Raw genomic sequence first — 16,076 nt, 5'->3', positions numbered from 1 at the left:
TTTCTTATGAGAGAGTCAAGAAGTCTTGACATTTAAAACACACAGTGAGAGTTACACTCTAAGTAAATATTTTGTTTTCATTCGATGGCTCCTGACACTGGCTTCACCCCATTAGTTTTGATAATCTGAACTGTGAGTTAAGGACTTGAATTTATATCGAAATCTAACCTTTGACATATACGTATACTTACTGCAGCATCAACGCTTATTCTAGTGATATATGCATCAGTACATTTTTATTATTTTACTTATTATTATTTTTCATTTAGATTTTCCCTTGAAACCGGAATCATTGTTTTTCTCTCATATTCATGTATACATCGAATGTATATCGCTGAATTTCAATGGTAGGTAATAGGTAATTATGCAGGTACTTTTAATATCATTTTATTTTAAACTTTTAAAAAAATATATGTTTGTAAATCAAACATTTCCTTCTTCATGTTTCTCTAAATTAAAACCCAATCGACATGTAGATTTTATTTTGCTTTAATCAACCAATATTAATGCTTAGTTCACAGTAACTTGTAAGCTCCATGTATTCCTGTGTGCTAAGCCAAATCGGAGATGCTTACTATGAACATTAGTCGCCAGACAGCCGAGATCAAAGATGAGGTCGCGTTTGTTGAAATTGCCAAAGCTCATGGTGTTGGGGGGGGGGGAGGCCTTTTGGCGGTAGTTGCCTAGGACTGTCGCTCCTTGCTTGATCTTACTGACCTCTCTTTACCGAATGAGGGAAAGAGAGACATATAAGGACAGGGAAAGAGAAACATCAAGGGAGAAAAAGAGAGACATTAGGACAGGAGAGACATCAAGGCAGAAAAAGAGACATTAAGACAGGGAAAGAGAGACATCAAGGCAGAAACAAGGAGACATATTAGGACAGAGAAAGAGAGACATCGAGGCAGAAAAATGGAGACATTAGGACATGGAAAGAGAGACATCAAGGCAGAAACAAGGAGACATATTAGGACAGAGAAAGAGAGACATCAAGGCGGGAAAAGAGAGACATTAGGACAGGGAAAGAGAGACATCAAGGCCGAAAAAGAGACATTAGGACATGGAAAGAGAGACATCAAGGCAGAAACAAGGAGACATATTAGGACAGAGAAAGAGAGACATCAAGGCGGGAAAAGAGAGACATTAGGACAGGGAGAGAGAGACATCAAGGCCGAAAAAGAGACATTAGGACAGGAAAAGAGAGACATCAAGGCAGAAACAAGGAGACATATTAGGACAGAGAAAGAGAGACATCGAGGCAGAAAAAGGGAGACATTAGGACATGGAAAGAGAGACATCAAGGCAGAAACAAGGAGACATTTTAGGACAGAGAAAGAGAGACATCAAGGCGGGAAAAGAGACATTAGGACAGGGAAACAGAGACATCAAGGCGGAAAAAGAGACATTAGGACAGGGAAAGAGACATCAAGGCGGAAAAAAGTGACATTATGGTAGGGAAAGAGACATCTTAGCGGGAAAAGAGACATCAAGGCGAGAAAAGAGAGACATTGGGGCAGAGAAAGAGACATCAAGGCTGAAAAATAGACATTAGTGTAGGGAAAGAGAGACGTCAAGGAGAGAAAAGAGAGACATTAAAGTAGGGAATGGAAGACATTATTAAAGTAGGGAATGGAAGACATTAAGTCAGCGAAATGGAGAAGGGTGTTGGTAAAAGAATGTATTAGAAGGATACGAACACTTTTGTCCTTTAATCAAAGATTTTGGGACGAAATTAGGAAATATTTTTACACGAGAAAAAAAAAATGAACTCTCTAAGGAAATACCTGATGCGGATGAAGGCTTTTCATGAAGCAAGTCCCTTCGAGTATAAGTCCCACTTAATTTATCAACAACAGACAGCTGAAATTTATCGGCAAAGGCCTTCAGCTCCTCGTTTCATATTGCAAGTTAATGATGGGATTTGGGTTCATGGAGCTTTTATTCAAAAGTTTCATTCCCACCACCATCCCTAAACACGAGATATTTTACTTTTAATACATAAGGGATTTATCAATTTTCATTGTACTTCTCCCTTGTTTATATGGATTTAAATCGATGTTTTAGTTATTCAGAAAGTTTACTTGGTACTGTGACCCTATGAACATAACCAGTTTATAGAAAATGTAATGACTTGTCAAAATATTACCAGGAGTATGTTGTTGAAGAAACTTTAGTTATCTATTCAAGGTCATTTAAATAAATATTTAAATGACCTTGATTCTATTTTCATTTTACAATGTTATTGTTGAAGATATTTGTAGTTGGTCTTATGAGGCATGGTCGGGTAAAAATGTTATTATACAGTAGGAGTCGTTGGTGGTATATAACAGGGATAGCAATCAGTAATAATGCAATTTATTATTTTATAATGTATATTAAGATCGATATTTGGTTTGTTTTTGTAAATATTAGACGAGAAATTCCATTTCCTTCTAAAGATGGAACATAGAAAGTACTGAACGTTATCTTTAAGATGACGCAAATCTACTTAGTATCATCTAAGAATATTAAGGATTGTTTACTAACGTTAATCTCTTCATTTCAGGCGCCAACATGGCGACTGTGGGGCGAGGAAAAATGCGAAGGCGCCATTTATACCGTGTACCTGAAGAAAGTCCGTTATCACCATCCTTCCAGAAGCATCACTCAGGTGAGAAAAGAAAGTGAGGTACATGATTTGTATGTTAAGAACTTCTTAGTTGCATATCATACTGTAGTTCTACAAAATTAGCCTTTTTAGCAATGTTTAAATTGACTTAGTACTTTTAATCATTAATTTTTGGCTTTATTCCTTCATTGTGAAGTTTACAAGGTCAGTTATTGGTGCTATTTATGATTGTTCATTGTTTGAAGATGCTCCAGAGGTACACTTGAAGTTGAACGATAGTACAATAATGAATACACATTGACATACTTCACTTTTTTAATTTGAAATAGATTATTTGAAACCGGTATTACATTAACAGATTTTTAATGAGTAAATTAACTGGATGTGAATAGATTAAAATTGTTCATATGGAATTTTAATTATTATCATCTTCTGAAAGTGGAATACGTTTTTCAATTAAGTAACATATTTGAATTGGTAACAATATCTCGGAAAATAACAGATCATGAAAGAGAAACTTATGACTAAAAATAGATTTTGAAAACCGCTAAGTAAAAAGAGTAGTCCAGAGCCCAACAGTGCAAGGAGCATCACTGGAAGCTTACAATGCAAGGCGAGAATTACATATAACTGTTTTTATTCAAGTTCCATATTATTTATTTTACTCATTAATGTTTTTCAGGAGTCTGACGATGATGAAATCTCTCACTTGGAGTGGGAGACAGTGAGGGTGAAGTTTCTGAAGGCGGGTACCCTCGAGAAATTGATCGAATCCTTGGCCTCTGACACTGGGGAACTCGAATCTACCTTCGTGAATGTTTTCCTGGCCACCTATCGCACCTTCTCCTCCACCAGACAAGTTCTCAATCTCATCCTCGACCGCTACCTCGCCCTCGACTCAAGTAGTAATAAGATTAATGTTCCAGAACATCTTCGTGAGGATCATAAAAAGTAAGTTTTCTTTGCGGAGTTCTTGAATTTAATTTTGATCATTATTATAATTGATTATTTCTTACTTATGACTTTAATTTGATGGAAAGTAGTTCATCACGGTTAAGTTTACATTTTTCATAATCTTATAATATAGTTTTTATTTTACATTTGTCATTTATTAATCAGTTGCTTTCATTTCCTATTATAGAATGTTGGCAACTCGGGAAAGTATTAAAAAAATAATTTTGCTTGTCAATATACTTTGAGAAAAGTATATTATAGTAGTTGATGTGTTTACTTTAAATGCCAAATGTAAACATTTAAAAGTGATTTATACACATTTTATCTATACCATGGTGTACTTTAATAGAAAAAACAATTATAGTACAGGTGTAGGCTACCATTACTACTTAAAAAAAATCACTTAATACCTTGAGCCAGATTGATTACCAACGATCTTACATCCATCCCTTTACTTACAGAGCTCTAAGATTAACCCTTCAAGTATGGCTGGATGCTTACCCAGAGGACTTCCGAGACCCCCCAATGTTCTCCTGCCTGCAACAACTCAGGGAGTTCACGAAGGTGCATCTCCCTGGCTCAGACTTGCACATCAAAGTAGGGTACAAGCTGGAGAAGATGAGGAGGGAAGAAGATATCAAAGGTAATTTGACGTTCTTCATTTGGTGCTTTTACCTTTCAAGGTTTAATCATACTGGATGATTGCATATGAATGGAAGATACTACTGGTACATTATTTCCTTTGACCATTTCAGAATTATGCCAATGGCTCATAGGCTAGCAATAACAGATGCCATCAGTACAGTATTTTAACCATTTCTGAAAAATGCAACTGGCCATGGGTATCTGGTGGGAATGACACTGGCTCTCAGTGTGATTAAAAAAAACCAGATTAGTTGTATTATGCCAGCCATAATGAAAGGAAATATATGGTACCTGAATTATATTTACTTATATATCCGTAGGACTAAATTAAATAATTATTACATGAAATATGTTATTCATTTGAAAATTACATCTACTGTTTATTATTTAAAATAGTTGCAATAAAAATTGTATAATAGAAAAATTGCCTGGTCAAAGAACTTATTTAAAAAAAATAACTGGATTCCGTATTAATTTCAAACTGTTCTGTAGGTACAGTAATATCTGACCCAGCAATATTTAATGGAAATAAATAAATTACCAACTGTACAGCATTAGTATTTTTGTGGTATAATTATTGTATTTTATCTCAACCTGGTTGGCATCAGTAATAATTGAAATTTATATTGGATGTTGCGAGCTAGTGGGAATCTAGTACAGTACAGTATTTAGGTTTAGAAAGAGGACTCCACAGTAAATGATGCATTAATTGACTTTAGACATAATTATATTCATAAATTATTTTCATCTCATTTTAATTTTTTGTTTGCTGTACCTTTGTAAAGGACCCGTGTCCTATTACTTGTTGCTGCGTTATTTTTTAGTGAATTCATAATGTACTTTAAGGATATGCATTCCTAACATTTTAATGATGAAATATAGAATAGTTGATGGTATTTATAGAAAAATCATAGTTTAATCTAATAACAATAACAATAGTACTATGGCAGACGTAATTTATTTGGAATAAGAAAGTCAAAAAATACAATACAGTACTGTAGTAATTTTCTTGTATACAGTACAATTATTCTGGAAACAATCTTTAAATATAATAATTTTTCTCCAGGCTCACCCATGCTGGAGAGAATATTATCTTGCGAAGAGATAAGAGTGCATTCCTCCTCCCCCATGAAGAATGGTGACCATCAGCCTTATGAATTCCTCGATATCTCTGAATCTACTTTTGCCCAGCAGCTAACTAGGATGGACACTGTAAGAATACATAATAAGTAAATTGATGAAAGAGATACTGAATAAAAATACTGTACTGAACAAACCTACAGAATTTTCTTTATATTGTATAATGGTGTGTTTTTGTAGGCAATATAGCCTATTTAGCATAGTAATGGTTATCTGAAATTTTACCTCACATTCAGTAGTAATTGTTATCTGAAATTTAACCTTTAGTTTAACAGTAACTGTTTTCGAGAATAGTACCTCTACTAATAATGGTAATTTTTTTTTTCATACCAGATTCTTTTCAAGAGTGTCATAGCTCACCAGTGTCTAGGGTCAGTTTGGTCTCGTCGTGACCGGGGTCGAGGGGACTCTGCAGCTACTGTCGCAGCCACAGTTGAGCAATTCAACGCAGTAAGCTTTCGGGTACAATCCACCATCCTCGTTGACACAGAACTCAAGCCATCACAAAGAGCCAGACTCATAGTAAAATGGATTGACATTGCTCAGGTAGGTGACTACATTTTCTTTTGTTAGGGAACTATCAACACAGTTTTCCATAATAATGGTAGGCCTATGATAGTTGGGCTTTAACCCTTACAGCGCCATAGGACTTACATATGTCTGATTTTACGTTCAGGTCTCTCCAGGTTTTCCCTTTTCTTTTATTAACTACATGTATGAAAATTTTACAAAATATTTTAAATTATATAACAGTGGAAAGGAAATTTATTCTGCCATATGATCATTTTTTCTAGTCATATTTAAGATTTTTTCTACTTGGATGTGTTGAGCTAAATGTCCCCCACCCCCAATTAAAAACCTGGAGCATAAGTGCCAAATTATTTGGTGAGGAGTTGGCGCTCAAATGTTTATGATTCACTATTGTTTTATAAATGAGTTGAGTATCAGTGTTATTAGTTTGGTTTAATGTGAAAACAATCTGACTGCTCCATGCATTGTAGATGATTGAGGAGTGTTGTTTTACTAAGGATTGATGATAAAATATTTTTAGTCCTACTTTATCCCCATTTCTGCTTTGTTTCTTCCATATTACCTTTCAAACTCTTTAACTTATTTGCTTATCAGACTACTGCATTAATTTTTCCCAGTTCCATCTCGGCGTAGAATGACCTGCCCTCATCTCCAGCACTGAGCCATATAGCCAAAATTTTGTAATTCAAACCTATATAAATCAAATGAAGGCATATAGTTTAATATCTTTCTTAAATCATTATTATACAGTATTATTTTATGGATTAAATTTGGACATCTTAAACATTTTTAAATATAGTAAATATAGTATAGTATATAAATTTACCATAGTATGTACATTACAAAAATATTCTTTAATGTATCTTTATTTTTTACAGGAATTAAGGATGCATAAGAATTTCTCCTCCCTCAAGGCAATCATTTCTGGCCTACAGTCCAACCCAATTTATAGGTTAAAGAAGACTTGGGGAGCTGTGATAAAGGACAAGGTGATTTAAATTTGATGTTATTCAAGTATATAGGTATACAGGAATACTCCATCCTACGGTGTTAATTGGTTCAAAGAGATCCGATATAAGTCGACTTTTTGTGTTGATCGGTTTTTTGCCCTATGAATGGACTTATCTTATATGTTCCCTATACAGTACATGTATTGTACACGCTTCCATTTGAAGTACAGCAGTTAAAATTATTGTACAATACGGAAACCGATGAAAGGTCCGGTAAAGCCGCATAAAGTCGATCTTATTTTTGTATTCAATTGTTAAGGATGAGCGACATAAAAGTCGAAACTGATGTATGTTAAACCGACATAAAGAGGGGTATTACTGTATCAATGACACAAAGTTGAAAGTAATAGTCAGGTTACATAAAGAAATAATAACAGACAATGAATTATTATATATTTCAGGCTGAATTATTTGAGGAGCTAGCAAGGATATTCAGTGAAGAGAACAATCAGCTGTATCAACGTGAGTTGTTAATGAAGGAAGGCACAGCTAAACATGCTGAAACTGTTCATGCAAATGATAGACATCTTCACAAGGCCCTAGAGAAGTTAGCTGTTAATCCTTTGGTAAGTATTAAGACAACACTAGTTTTAAGTATGTGATTTGAGGGGTGATCCAAATGTGCCTCTATTCTTTGCCTACAAAGCATGCTATATCTTGCAGTATTTCTTAGAAGTTGACCTCTTCCTTTCTTTTAAAATACAATGAAGAATCTTTTTAATTTATAGGCTGTGAGTTATGGAACTATTCCCTATCTTGGCACATTCCTGACTGATCTCACTATGATAGATACAGCGATTCCAGACACTGTTGCAAATGGGCTCATCAACTTTGATAAAAAAAGGAAGGAGTTTGAAGTTTTGGCTCAGGTATGTACTGCCACACTGCTCACCACTTATTCAGGTATAAATTGTATATAAGGTTGTATTGAAGTCAAATGCTACATTTGATCCTATCTTTAACGACTTTATTTTGAAATTTGATTACCAAGATGTTTAATAATTTGAAAAGAACTTGCGTTAAACCTTTTGGTAGCAATAGCCTGACTTTGAAGTATAGGGTACTGTACATGTACTGTATTAGAGAATTTAGGATGCCTTATCATTTTCTATTTTAATGTTTTGCATGATTATTTTTGACAATTGACATTTGATTTTTCAATATTAAACTTACCCGATAATCATGTAGCTGTCAACTCCGTTGCCCGACAGAATTCTATGGAGGGATACGCCAGCTATCACAATACTAGAAGGGGGTGTACTTACCAGCGCCACCTGTGGCCAGGTACTCAAGTACTTCTTGTTGACACCTCCTCAATTATTCCTCTGTCGTGCTTCCGGCAAGACGTTCTGGGATACGCTTATGTTCTTGGAGTATTTTCACGACTTTGGTGAAGTATTTCTCTTTGATTTCGGCTGTCGCTTTACTGGAAACTTCTATATTAGCTTAGTTAGCTTTTGGAATTAATTTGATTAATTATGGTGACGAAGAGAGTATGAACTCTCTTTCACCTTTAAATGGCCGACCCTTCCCTTAGACGGAAGTGTTGGTGTCTAAGAGAGTATAGACTCTCTTTCTTAATTTTGCTTAACAAAAGTTATAGATTTATTTTATATCTCTCCGCCTCTTATAGGCCTCTTCGATTAACTTCCTTTTATTATAAACTTATTAAAATTAATTTTTATATTTGTTTATATTCGACCTTCCTAATAGTAGGCGGTCTTTTCTTGGTACCGAAGTTAATTAACATTGAGCCCGTCATTTTGGTTTTACCTGTTAACATATTATGCTATTTTAATGTCTTTGAAAGAATTTCTTTGATAGTCTCGTACTGTTTTCAAAGTTGAACTAACGTTTTGTTTTGTCTCTGCAGTTGTTGACGTTCAGAACGTTCAACTTGCGCTCTATCGTTACGATAGAGAAAGAATTTTCACGGTTTCACGTTGCAGTAAGAGTAACCGTGTCTAGCGTTTTGTTCATTCTTTCTTAACTTAATGGTTTTAATCCTAATAAAGGAACTTTTCATTTTGGGAAATATTTCAGTTTTTTCCTTTAACAATAATATGTTTTAACGATATATATGATTGGGCTCTTCTCTCAGGTTCTAAGTCAAGAGAGAGAGAGAGAGAGAGAGATAGAGACGGAGGGAGAAAGAAAGAGGAGGATAAACGTTTCATTCAAGCGAGTAACGTTGTTATCGTTTTTGCTCTTCTCCCTAGTCTCTTTAGGGGAAGAAGGTAAACGTTTCTAGAGTGATCTAGTGTTTAGTCTCTTTCCAGCCACTGAATTATTTATCTTTCATTAGATTTTTCTGTTACATTGTAATTCTGTTTTCGCAATTACTAACTTTTGAGAAAGGATAGAATTGCGTGTTTCAGGTACAGACCACTTAAAGTTTCGAGTTCAGTGAAATAAGTGCAAACAGAAAATCAAAGTGATAAGTGATTAGCGCAAAGTGTGTCAGTGTTGTGCGTGAGGGTACTTCTGTGCGCGCCAGTCGTCCTCCCAGTCCGGGACCTCTTGCAAGCTCCCAAGCCCAGGGGAGAAGCAATGTCGAAGGGCAGAAGGGTTCAGCAGGCCTTGATCGGCGCACAGAAGTATCCTCGGTGGTTGTGGGCGTGTCTTACCGAGACCGTCACTCCCACCCGCAGACGATTGAGCCCTTATTTTGCTCGTCTGCAGAAGAATTTAGGGGAGAAAACGCTGGTCTCAGGTCTCAAGACCTCTTAAACGTAAAGTCCAGACCTATGCCAGACGTACGAAGTTAGAGTTCAACAACCCGGATGCAGTCATTGGGTTAGCTCTGACTCTCCTCAGTCATCAGTTGAATGCACTCCGCCTAAGAGGAGTAAGGTTCTGCCACAACAGAGCTCGACTGTTAAGGCTTTACCTCAGCCTACTGTAGTTTCTGCCGACCCCAAGTGGACTCTACTACAGTCCATGCAAGCACAGCTTTCGGACTTGATGCGCGAGTGTCGGGCTGAGAGTGTTGCGCCTCCGCCTCCGCCTACACTCCCTCCGCCTGCGCTCGCTCCGCCTGATCGCAGTACCACCTGCCAGGCGTACGATGTTGAGCCACGTTCTGAGTTTGCTGTTCCCAGTGGTGTTCAGCCTCCGCCTTCCTTAAGGCAACCTTTACAATGGGATCAGGAGGATTATACCTCTCTTCCTCCGCCTCCACTTGCTGCTCCACCAGTGATGCAACACTCGGTTGAGGTACAACAACCTCTCCCGTCCATGAGTCAGTCTCCTCAGCTCTCGCTGCAGCGAGCTCAACCCTCCTCAAGGCAAGCACCTCAACACCTTAGCCTTGCGCCTCAGGAGCCTCAACTTGCGAGATTTTTACTGCGTTCTGCGCAGCCACTACCTTTTCGCTCTCAGCTCACACCGCAGGAACCTCAACTCGTTCCTCAGGAACTTGCTACTGCGCATCCGCCAACCACTCAGCAAGCGCAACCCTTGAGTTCAGCCACTCATGCCAGGAGTCAGTCTCCTCCACCCATGCGCCTACCTTCTGCTACTTCCTTTGATCAGCCTTTGCAGACTGAGCCTCAGGTGTTCCCTCAACAGAGTCTTGAAGAGGAAACCACAACTATTGTTGTTCCAGCTCGTTCTGACTCTGCTGTTCAGCATACCTGACCTCCATTTTCAAACCTTATGATAATGGAGGTTATTTGTATTACTTATAAAAATATATTTGTATTCCTGGCAATATATTTTTAACAATATCGCAAAATATGGCAAAAATATGAATCATGAGTTATGAATGTAAGGTATATATTATGTTGATATTAAAACCCCATGCAAGCATGCATAAAGCACTCTAGCACTGGTCATGGAATTTCTGAGAAATGTTAAACGCCATGCACACGCTCTGCTTACCTTACATTGAGCTGTGTTACAAGACAGGCAGTCCAAGCTTAGTCCTTGTTAGAGGATTTTTTGTTTACGGAGTCAATGTGTCACGGGGAAGACGTTCAACAACCAACAGAAGTGACTTGTTGTGACGCAGTGCGGCAACCTCAGCAACCCGATAAGGAGTTTGTCTGTACGACCCAGACAGTCTAGACAGATTCGGGTTGTCACTGTACTTCCTCGCTTGCCCATGATTGACAGTTCACAGACTGTGCAGCAGTACCATGATCTTGTGTCCGGCTCCGTCAGACGACTGGCTTTTAAGAGCTCCCACAAGTCGTCGCTGTCTGGAGATTTTCAAATGGACTATGGATCTGACCAAGGAACTGGGCCTCCTGGTCAATTTTGAGGAGTCTCAGCTCGTCCCATCCCAGACCATTGTCTCCTTGGGTATGGATCTTCAGAGTCGAGCTTTTCGGACTTTTCCGTCGGCCCCAAGGATCTTCCAAGCCCTAGAATGCATCCAGAGCATGCTGAGAAGGAACCGATGCTCAGTCAGGTAGTGGATGAGTCTAACAGGGACACTTTCATCGCTGGCCCTGTTCATCGTGTTAGGGAGACTCCACCTCCCCCCCCCCCTTCAGTATCATCTAGCTGCTCACTGGATAAAGGACATGACGCTAGAGACGGTCTCAGTTCCTGTTTCCGAAGAGAGGAGGTCTTCTCTCGCGTGGTGTAAGAACAGCTTTCTTCTCAAGGAAGTCTACCTTTGGCTGTTCAGAAACACGACCGCCGTCTCCTCTCGGACGCATCAGACACGGGCTGGGGTGCGACTTTGGACGGACAAGAATGCTCGGGAACATGGAATCAGGAGCAAAGGACACTTCACATCAATTGCAAGGAGTTGTTGGCGGTTATTCTGGCCTTGATAAACTTCAAGTCCCTCCAGCTTAACAAAGTGGTGGAGGTGGACTCTGACAACACCACAGCCCTGGCTTACATCTTCAAGCAGGGAGGGACTCTTTCGTGGAAGTTGTTCTAGATCGCAAGGGACCTACTCATCTGGTCTAAAGATCGAAAGCTAACTGGTAACGAGGTTCATTCAGGGCGGTATGAATGTCATGGCAGATCACCTCAGACGGAAGGGTCAGGTCATCCCCACAGAGTGGACCCTTCTCAAGAATGTTTGCAGCAGACTTTGGGCCCTGTGGGGTCAGCCAACCATAGATCTGTTCACTACCTCGATAACCTAGAGACTCCTGTTGTATTGTTCTCCGATTCCAGACCCAGCAGCAGTTCACGTGGATGCTTTTCTGCTGGATTGGTTCCATCTCGACCTGTATGCATTCCCGCCGTTCAAGATTGTCAACAGGGTACTTCAGAAGTTCTCCTCTCACAAAGGGACACGGCTGACGTTGGTTGGCTCCGCTCTGGCCCGCGAGAGAATGGTTCTTAGAGGTACTGCAATGGCTGGTCGACATTCCCAGGACTCTTCCTCTAGGAGTGAACCTTCTAAGTCTACCTCACGTAAAGAAGGTACACCCAATCCTCCACGCTCTTCGTCTGACTGCCTTCAGACTTTCGAAAGACTCTCAAGAGCTAGGGGCTTTTCGAAGGAGGCAGCCAGAGCGATTGCCAAAGCAAGGAGAACATCCACTCTCAGAATCTATCAGTCTATAGGGGAAGTCTTCCGTAGCTGGTACAAGACCAATGCAGTTTCCTCAACCAGTACCACTGTAACCCAGATTGCTGACTTCCTGTTATATCTAAGGAAAGTAAGATCCCTTTCAGCTCCTACGATCAAGGGTTACAGAAGTATGTTGGCAGCGGTTTTCCGCCACAGAGGCTTGGATCTTTCCACCAACAAAGATCTACAGGACCTCCCTAGGTCTTTTGAGACCTCAAAGGAACGTCGGTTGTCCACTCCAGGCTGGAATCTAGACGTGGTCCTAAGGTTCCTTATGTCATCAAGATTTGAACCTCTCCAATCAGCCTCTTTTTAGGACCTCACATTAAAAACTCTTTTCCTCGTGTGCTTGACAACAGCTAAAAGAGTAAGTGAGATCCACGCCTTCAGCAGGATCATTGTTTTCACATCTGAAACGGCTACATGTTCCTTGCAGCTCGGTTTTTGCTAAACGAGCTTCCTTCACGTCCTTGGCCTAAGTCGTTCGAGATCCCAAGCCTGTCCAACTTGGTGGGGAATGATCTGAAGAGAGTACTTTGCCCAGTTAGAGCTCTTAGGTACTATCTAAAAAGGTCTTAACCTTTACAAGGACAATCAGAAGCCTTATAGTGTGCTATCAAGAAACCTTCTTTTCCAAGTTCTAAGAACTCAGTTTCTTACTATTCAGGCTTCTGATTAGAGAAACACATTCTCATCTGAAGGAAGAAGACCTTGCTTTGCTGAAGGTAAGGACACATGAAGTGGGAGCTGTGGCTACTTCAGTGGCCTTCAAACAGAGCCATTCTCTGCAGAGTGTTATGGATGCAACCTATTGGAGAAGCAAGTCAGTGTTCGCATCATTCTATCTCAAAGATGTCCAGTCTCTTTACGAGTACTGCTACACCCTGGGACCATTCGTAGCAACGAATGCAGTAGTAGGCGAGGGCTCAGCCACTACATTCCCATAATCCCATAATCCCATAACCTTTTAACCTTTCTCTTGAATACTTTTTATGGGTTGTACGGTCGGCTAAGAAGCCTTCCACATCCTTGTTGATTTGGCGGGTGGTCAATTCTTTCTTGAGAAGCGCCGAGGTTAAAGGTTGTGATGAGGTCCTTTAGTATGGGTTGCAGCCCTGTATACTTTAGCACCTTGAGTTGATTCAGCCTCCCAAGAGGAACGCTGGGCTCAGTAAGGAAGACGATCTTATTAAAGGCAGAGTAACGGTTCAAGTCGACTTCCTTACCAGGTACTTATTATTTCATTGTTATTGTGGATAACTGATTATATGAAATACGGGATACTTAGCTATCCTTTAATCTTGTACACTGGTTTTCACCCACCCCCCTGGGTGTGAATCAGCTACATGATTATCGGGTAAGTTTAATATTGAAAAATGTTATTTTTATTAGTAAAATAAATTTTTGAATATACTTACCCGATAATCATGATTTAATCGACCCTCCCTTCCTCCCCATAGAGAACCAGTGAACCGAGGAATAATTGAGGAGGTGTCAACAAGAAGTACTTGAGTACCTGGCCACAGGTGGCGCTGGTAAGTACACCCCCTTCTAGTATTGTGATAGCTGGCGTATCCCTCCATAGAATTCTGTCGGGCAACGGAGTTGACAGCTACATGATTATCGGGTAAGTATATTCAAAAATTTATTTTACTAATAAAAATAACATATTTGTTTTAAAGTGCTGCATAATTAAAAACTTTTTTTTTTATTTTATATATGTTGGCTCTGAAAAAAGGGGATGTAATTGGGCCATCTTGAAAATATATTTTTTGAGTCAAAGTTCAATTTTATGGCATTAGATTAGATCAGTAATATTTTAAATTTCCAATATGAAATTTCTTTTCACAAATAATAAACATTAGCAAAATTTCACCTTTGTGTCCTAGTGGACAGTATTCTTCAAATTCAGTACTGTAAATACACAAGAATTCTTTAGTTGCTATTGCTTCTTATGTATCTATGATATATCCTGAGTTTGTGATGCCAATATATCCTGACTTGGTGATTTATCTGAAAAATATAACAATTGGTTCATATGTAAATCATTTGATATAACAACCCGAGATTTTTTAATATTACCATCTAATACTCTTGATATGATGTACAGTATTTACAGTTTTTCACCTCTTGATTAGAATACATTTTCTATTTAAAAGAATAAATCTATTAGTTGTGTGAGCATTGAATAACAAATGCCTTACTAAATTATTAGAATATCTTGATCATGAAAAGATTACAATTTTAATATAATCCAACAGATTCGGTTGCTGCAAGGAGCAGCCAATGCATACCAACTTCAAAGAGACGAGAGATTCGAAAGATGGTGGGATTCTGTTTTAGTTTTAGATGACAAAGAAGCTTGGAGACTTTCATGTCAAATTGAACCTCAAGGATCTTCAGCCCCTTCATCTACTAGAGAAAGCAAAATGAGGAAAAGAGCCCAGTAAGTAGTTTTACTAAAACATTGCCAGCAAGTTTATGAACACCTTTTTAATCCTCAGACCCTCTGAACTGTTTTCTTCACTTAAATATTTTACTATACAATATTTTTTTAGATAAAGCACATGAGTTTATCAGCATAGGCTAAGGTGCCATGATTGCACAGTGGAAATGTTGCTAATGCATGTTTAGAACAGATCAGTAAAGTTTATATAACATTAGGCTTGTAACCAAAAGATACTCTATATTTTGTAAATTACATTAAAAGAATCCAGTGACTAAATACCACAATAGTATTTTGAAGGATGTAAAGTTTAACAGCAGTTGTTTGAAAGGACATAACATTTTTATGGAATACTGTATGTTGAATTAGGATTTCAAATAATAATTAAATTTCAGGTTTGGTCATAGGAAGAATGACAGTATTGCCAGCACATCAAGTGGGTCATCGAGTAGTCAGTTCTTCTTTGACAGTGACTCTATCAATACCCCTCTGAGTCACAATGATACATGCTCATTAGAGAGAAAGGTTGGGCTTCATCACTTATTTTTGTCAAAATTGAGTTAACTAATTTACATTCATGAGTTTAATTGAAGTCAGATGAAGTTGGAACTTTTATATGATAATTGTGATTAAAATATGATTGAATTCATTTACCAAGCAGTTTAAGAAAAAATATCTTGAAATTATTATTTTAATCGATACAGATGTCCACATCATCAAGCAGCTCCTCTTTACCGTCATTGGATGTGTCTGTAAATTCAGGAGGTACAACTGCCTCTGGTCGTACTCCTGAACGTCAGACAGGTACTCTACAGCAAGTTCAGCAACAGCAGCCTACACCTTCACCGTACATTACTCCTGATTTTTACATAATCAGAGTTTCTATAGAAAGCAGTAATCATGAAGTAGATGGTAAGAATTTGCCCTTCAAATTGTTTTAATACTTATTCTGACTACAGTATACCTAATTGTAATATATATTTTAGAATACAGTGTTTAATTTTCATAATCATTATGATTTATTGTAGTACCGTACTACTGTATCAGGGTTTGTGTGTGGGACAGTACAATGATCATAGCCTGATACTGATAATAAAAGGTACTGTACTGCATTTTGTCTTTTATGCATGGTAGTACTGGATAATCCTACAGTATGTATCACATTGACAATATAACAAAAATAATTCTAATTTTGTTTTG

At 38.3% G+C, this 16,076-nt stretch overlaps 1 protein-coding gene across 1 annotated transcript in view; it reads left to right on the top strand.

Moving 5' to 3' along the window:
- The window catches only part of LOC137621510 (ral guanine nucleotide dissociation stimulator-like 1), a 221,152-nt gene that overhangs the window by 199,233 nt on the left and 5,843 nt on the right, over positions 1–16,076 (top strand). Inside the window, 11 exon segments of the mRNA XM_068351863.1 lie at positions 2,546–2,650; positions 3,291–3,559; positions 4,024–4,205; positions 5,274–5,419; positions 5,681–5,893; positions 6,757–6,867; positions 7,290–7,454; positions 7,617–7,757; positions 14,692–14,876; positions 15,272–15,401; positions 15,581–15,788. Coding sequence (XP_068207964.1) covers positions 2,546–2,650; positions 3,291–3,559; positions 4,024–4,205; positions 5,274–5,419; positions 5,681–5,893; positions 6,757–6,867; positions 7,290–7,454; positions 7,617–7,757; positions 14,692–14,876; positions 15,272–15,401; positions 15,581–15,788 — 1,855 coding nt within the window.

The sequence above is a fragment of the Palaemon carinicauda genome, chromosome 28 (genome assembly GCF_036898095.1).
Source record: "Palaemon carinicauda isolate YSFRI2023 chromosome 28, ASM3689809v2, whole genome shotgun sequence".
Taxonomy (NCBI): domain Eukaryota; kingdom Metazoa; phylum Arthropoda; class Malacostraca; order Decapoda; family Palaemonidae; genus Palaemon; species Palaemon carinicauda.
Note: the sequence above shows the minus strand (reverse complement) of the source record. Positions and strands in the feature narration are given on the sequence as shown.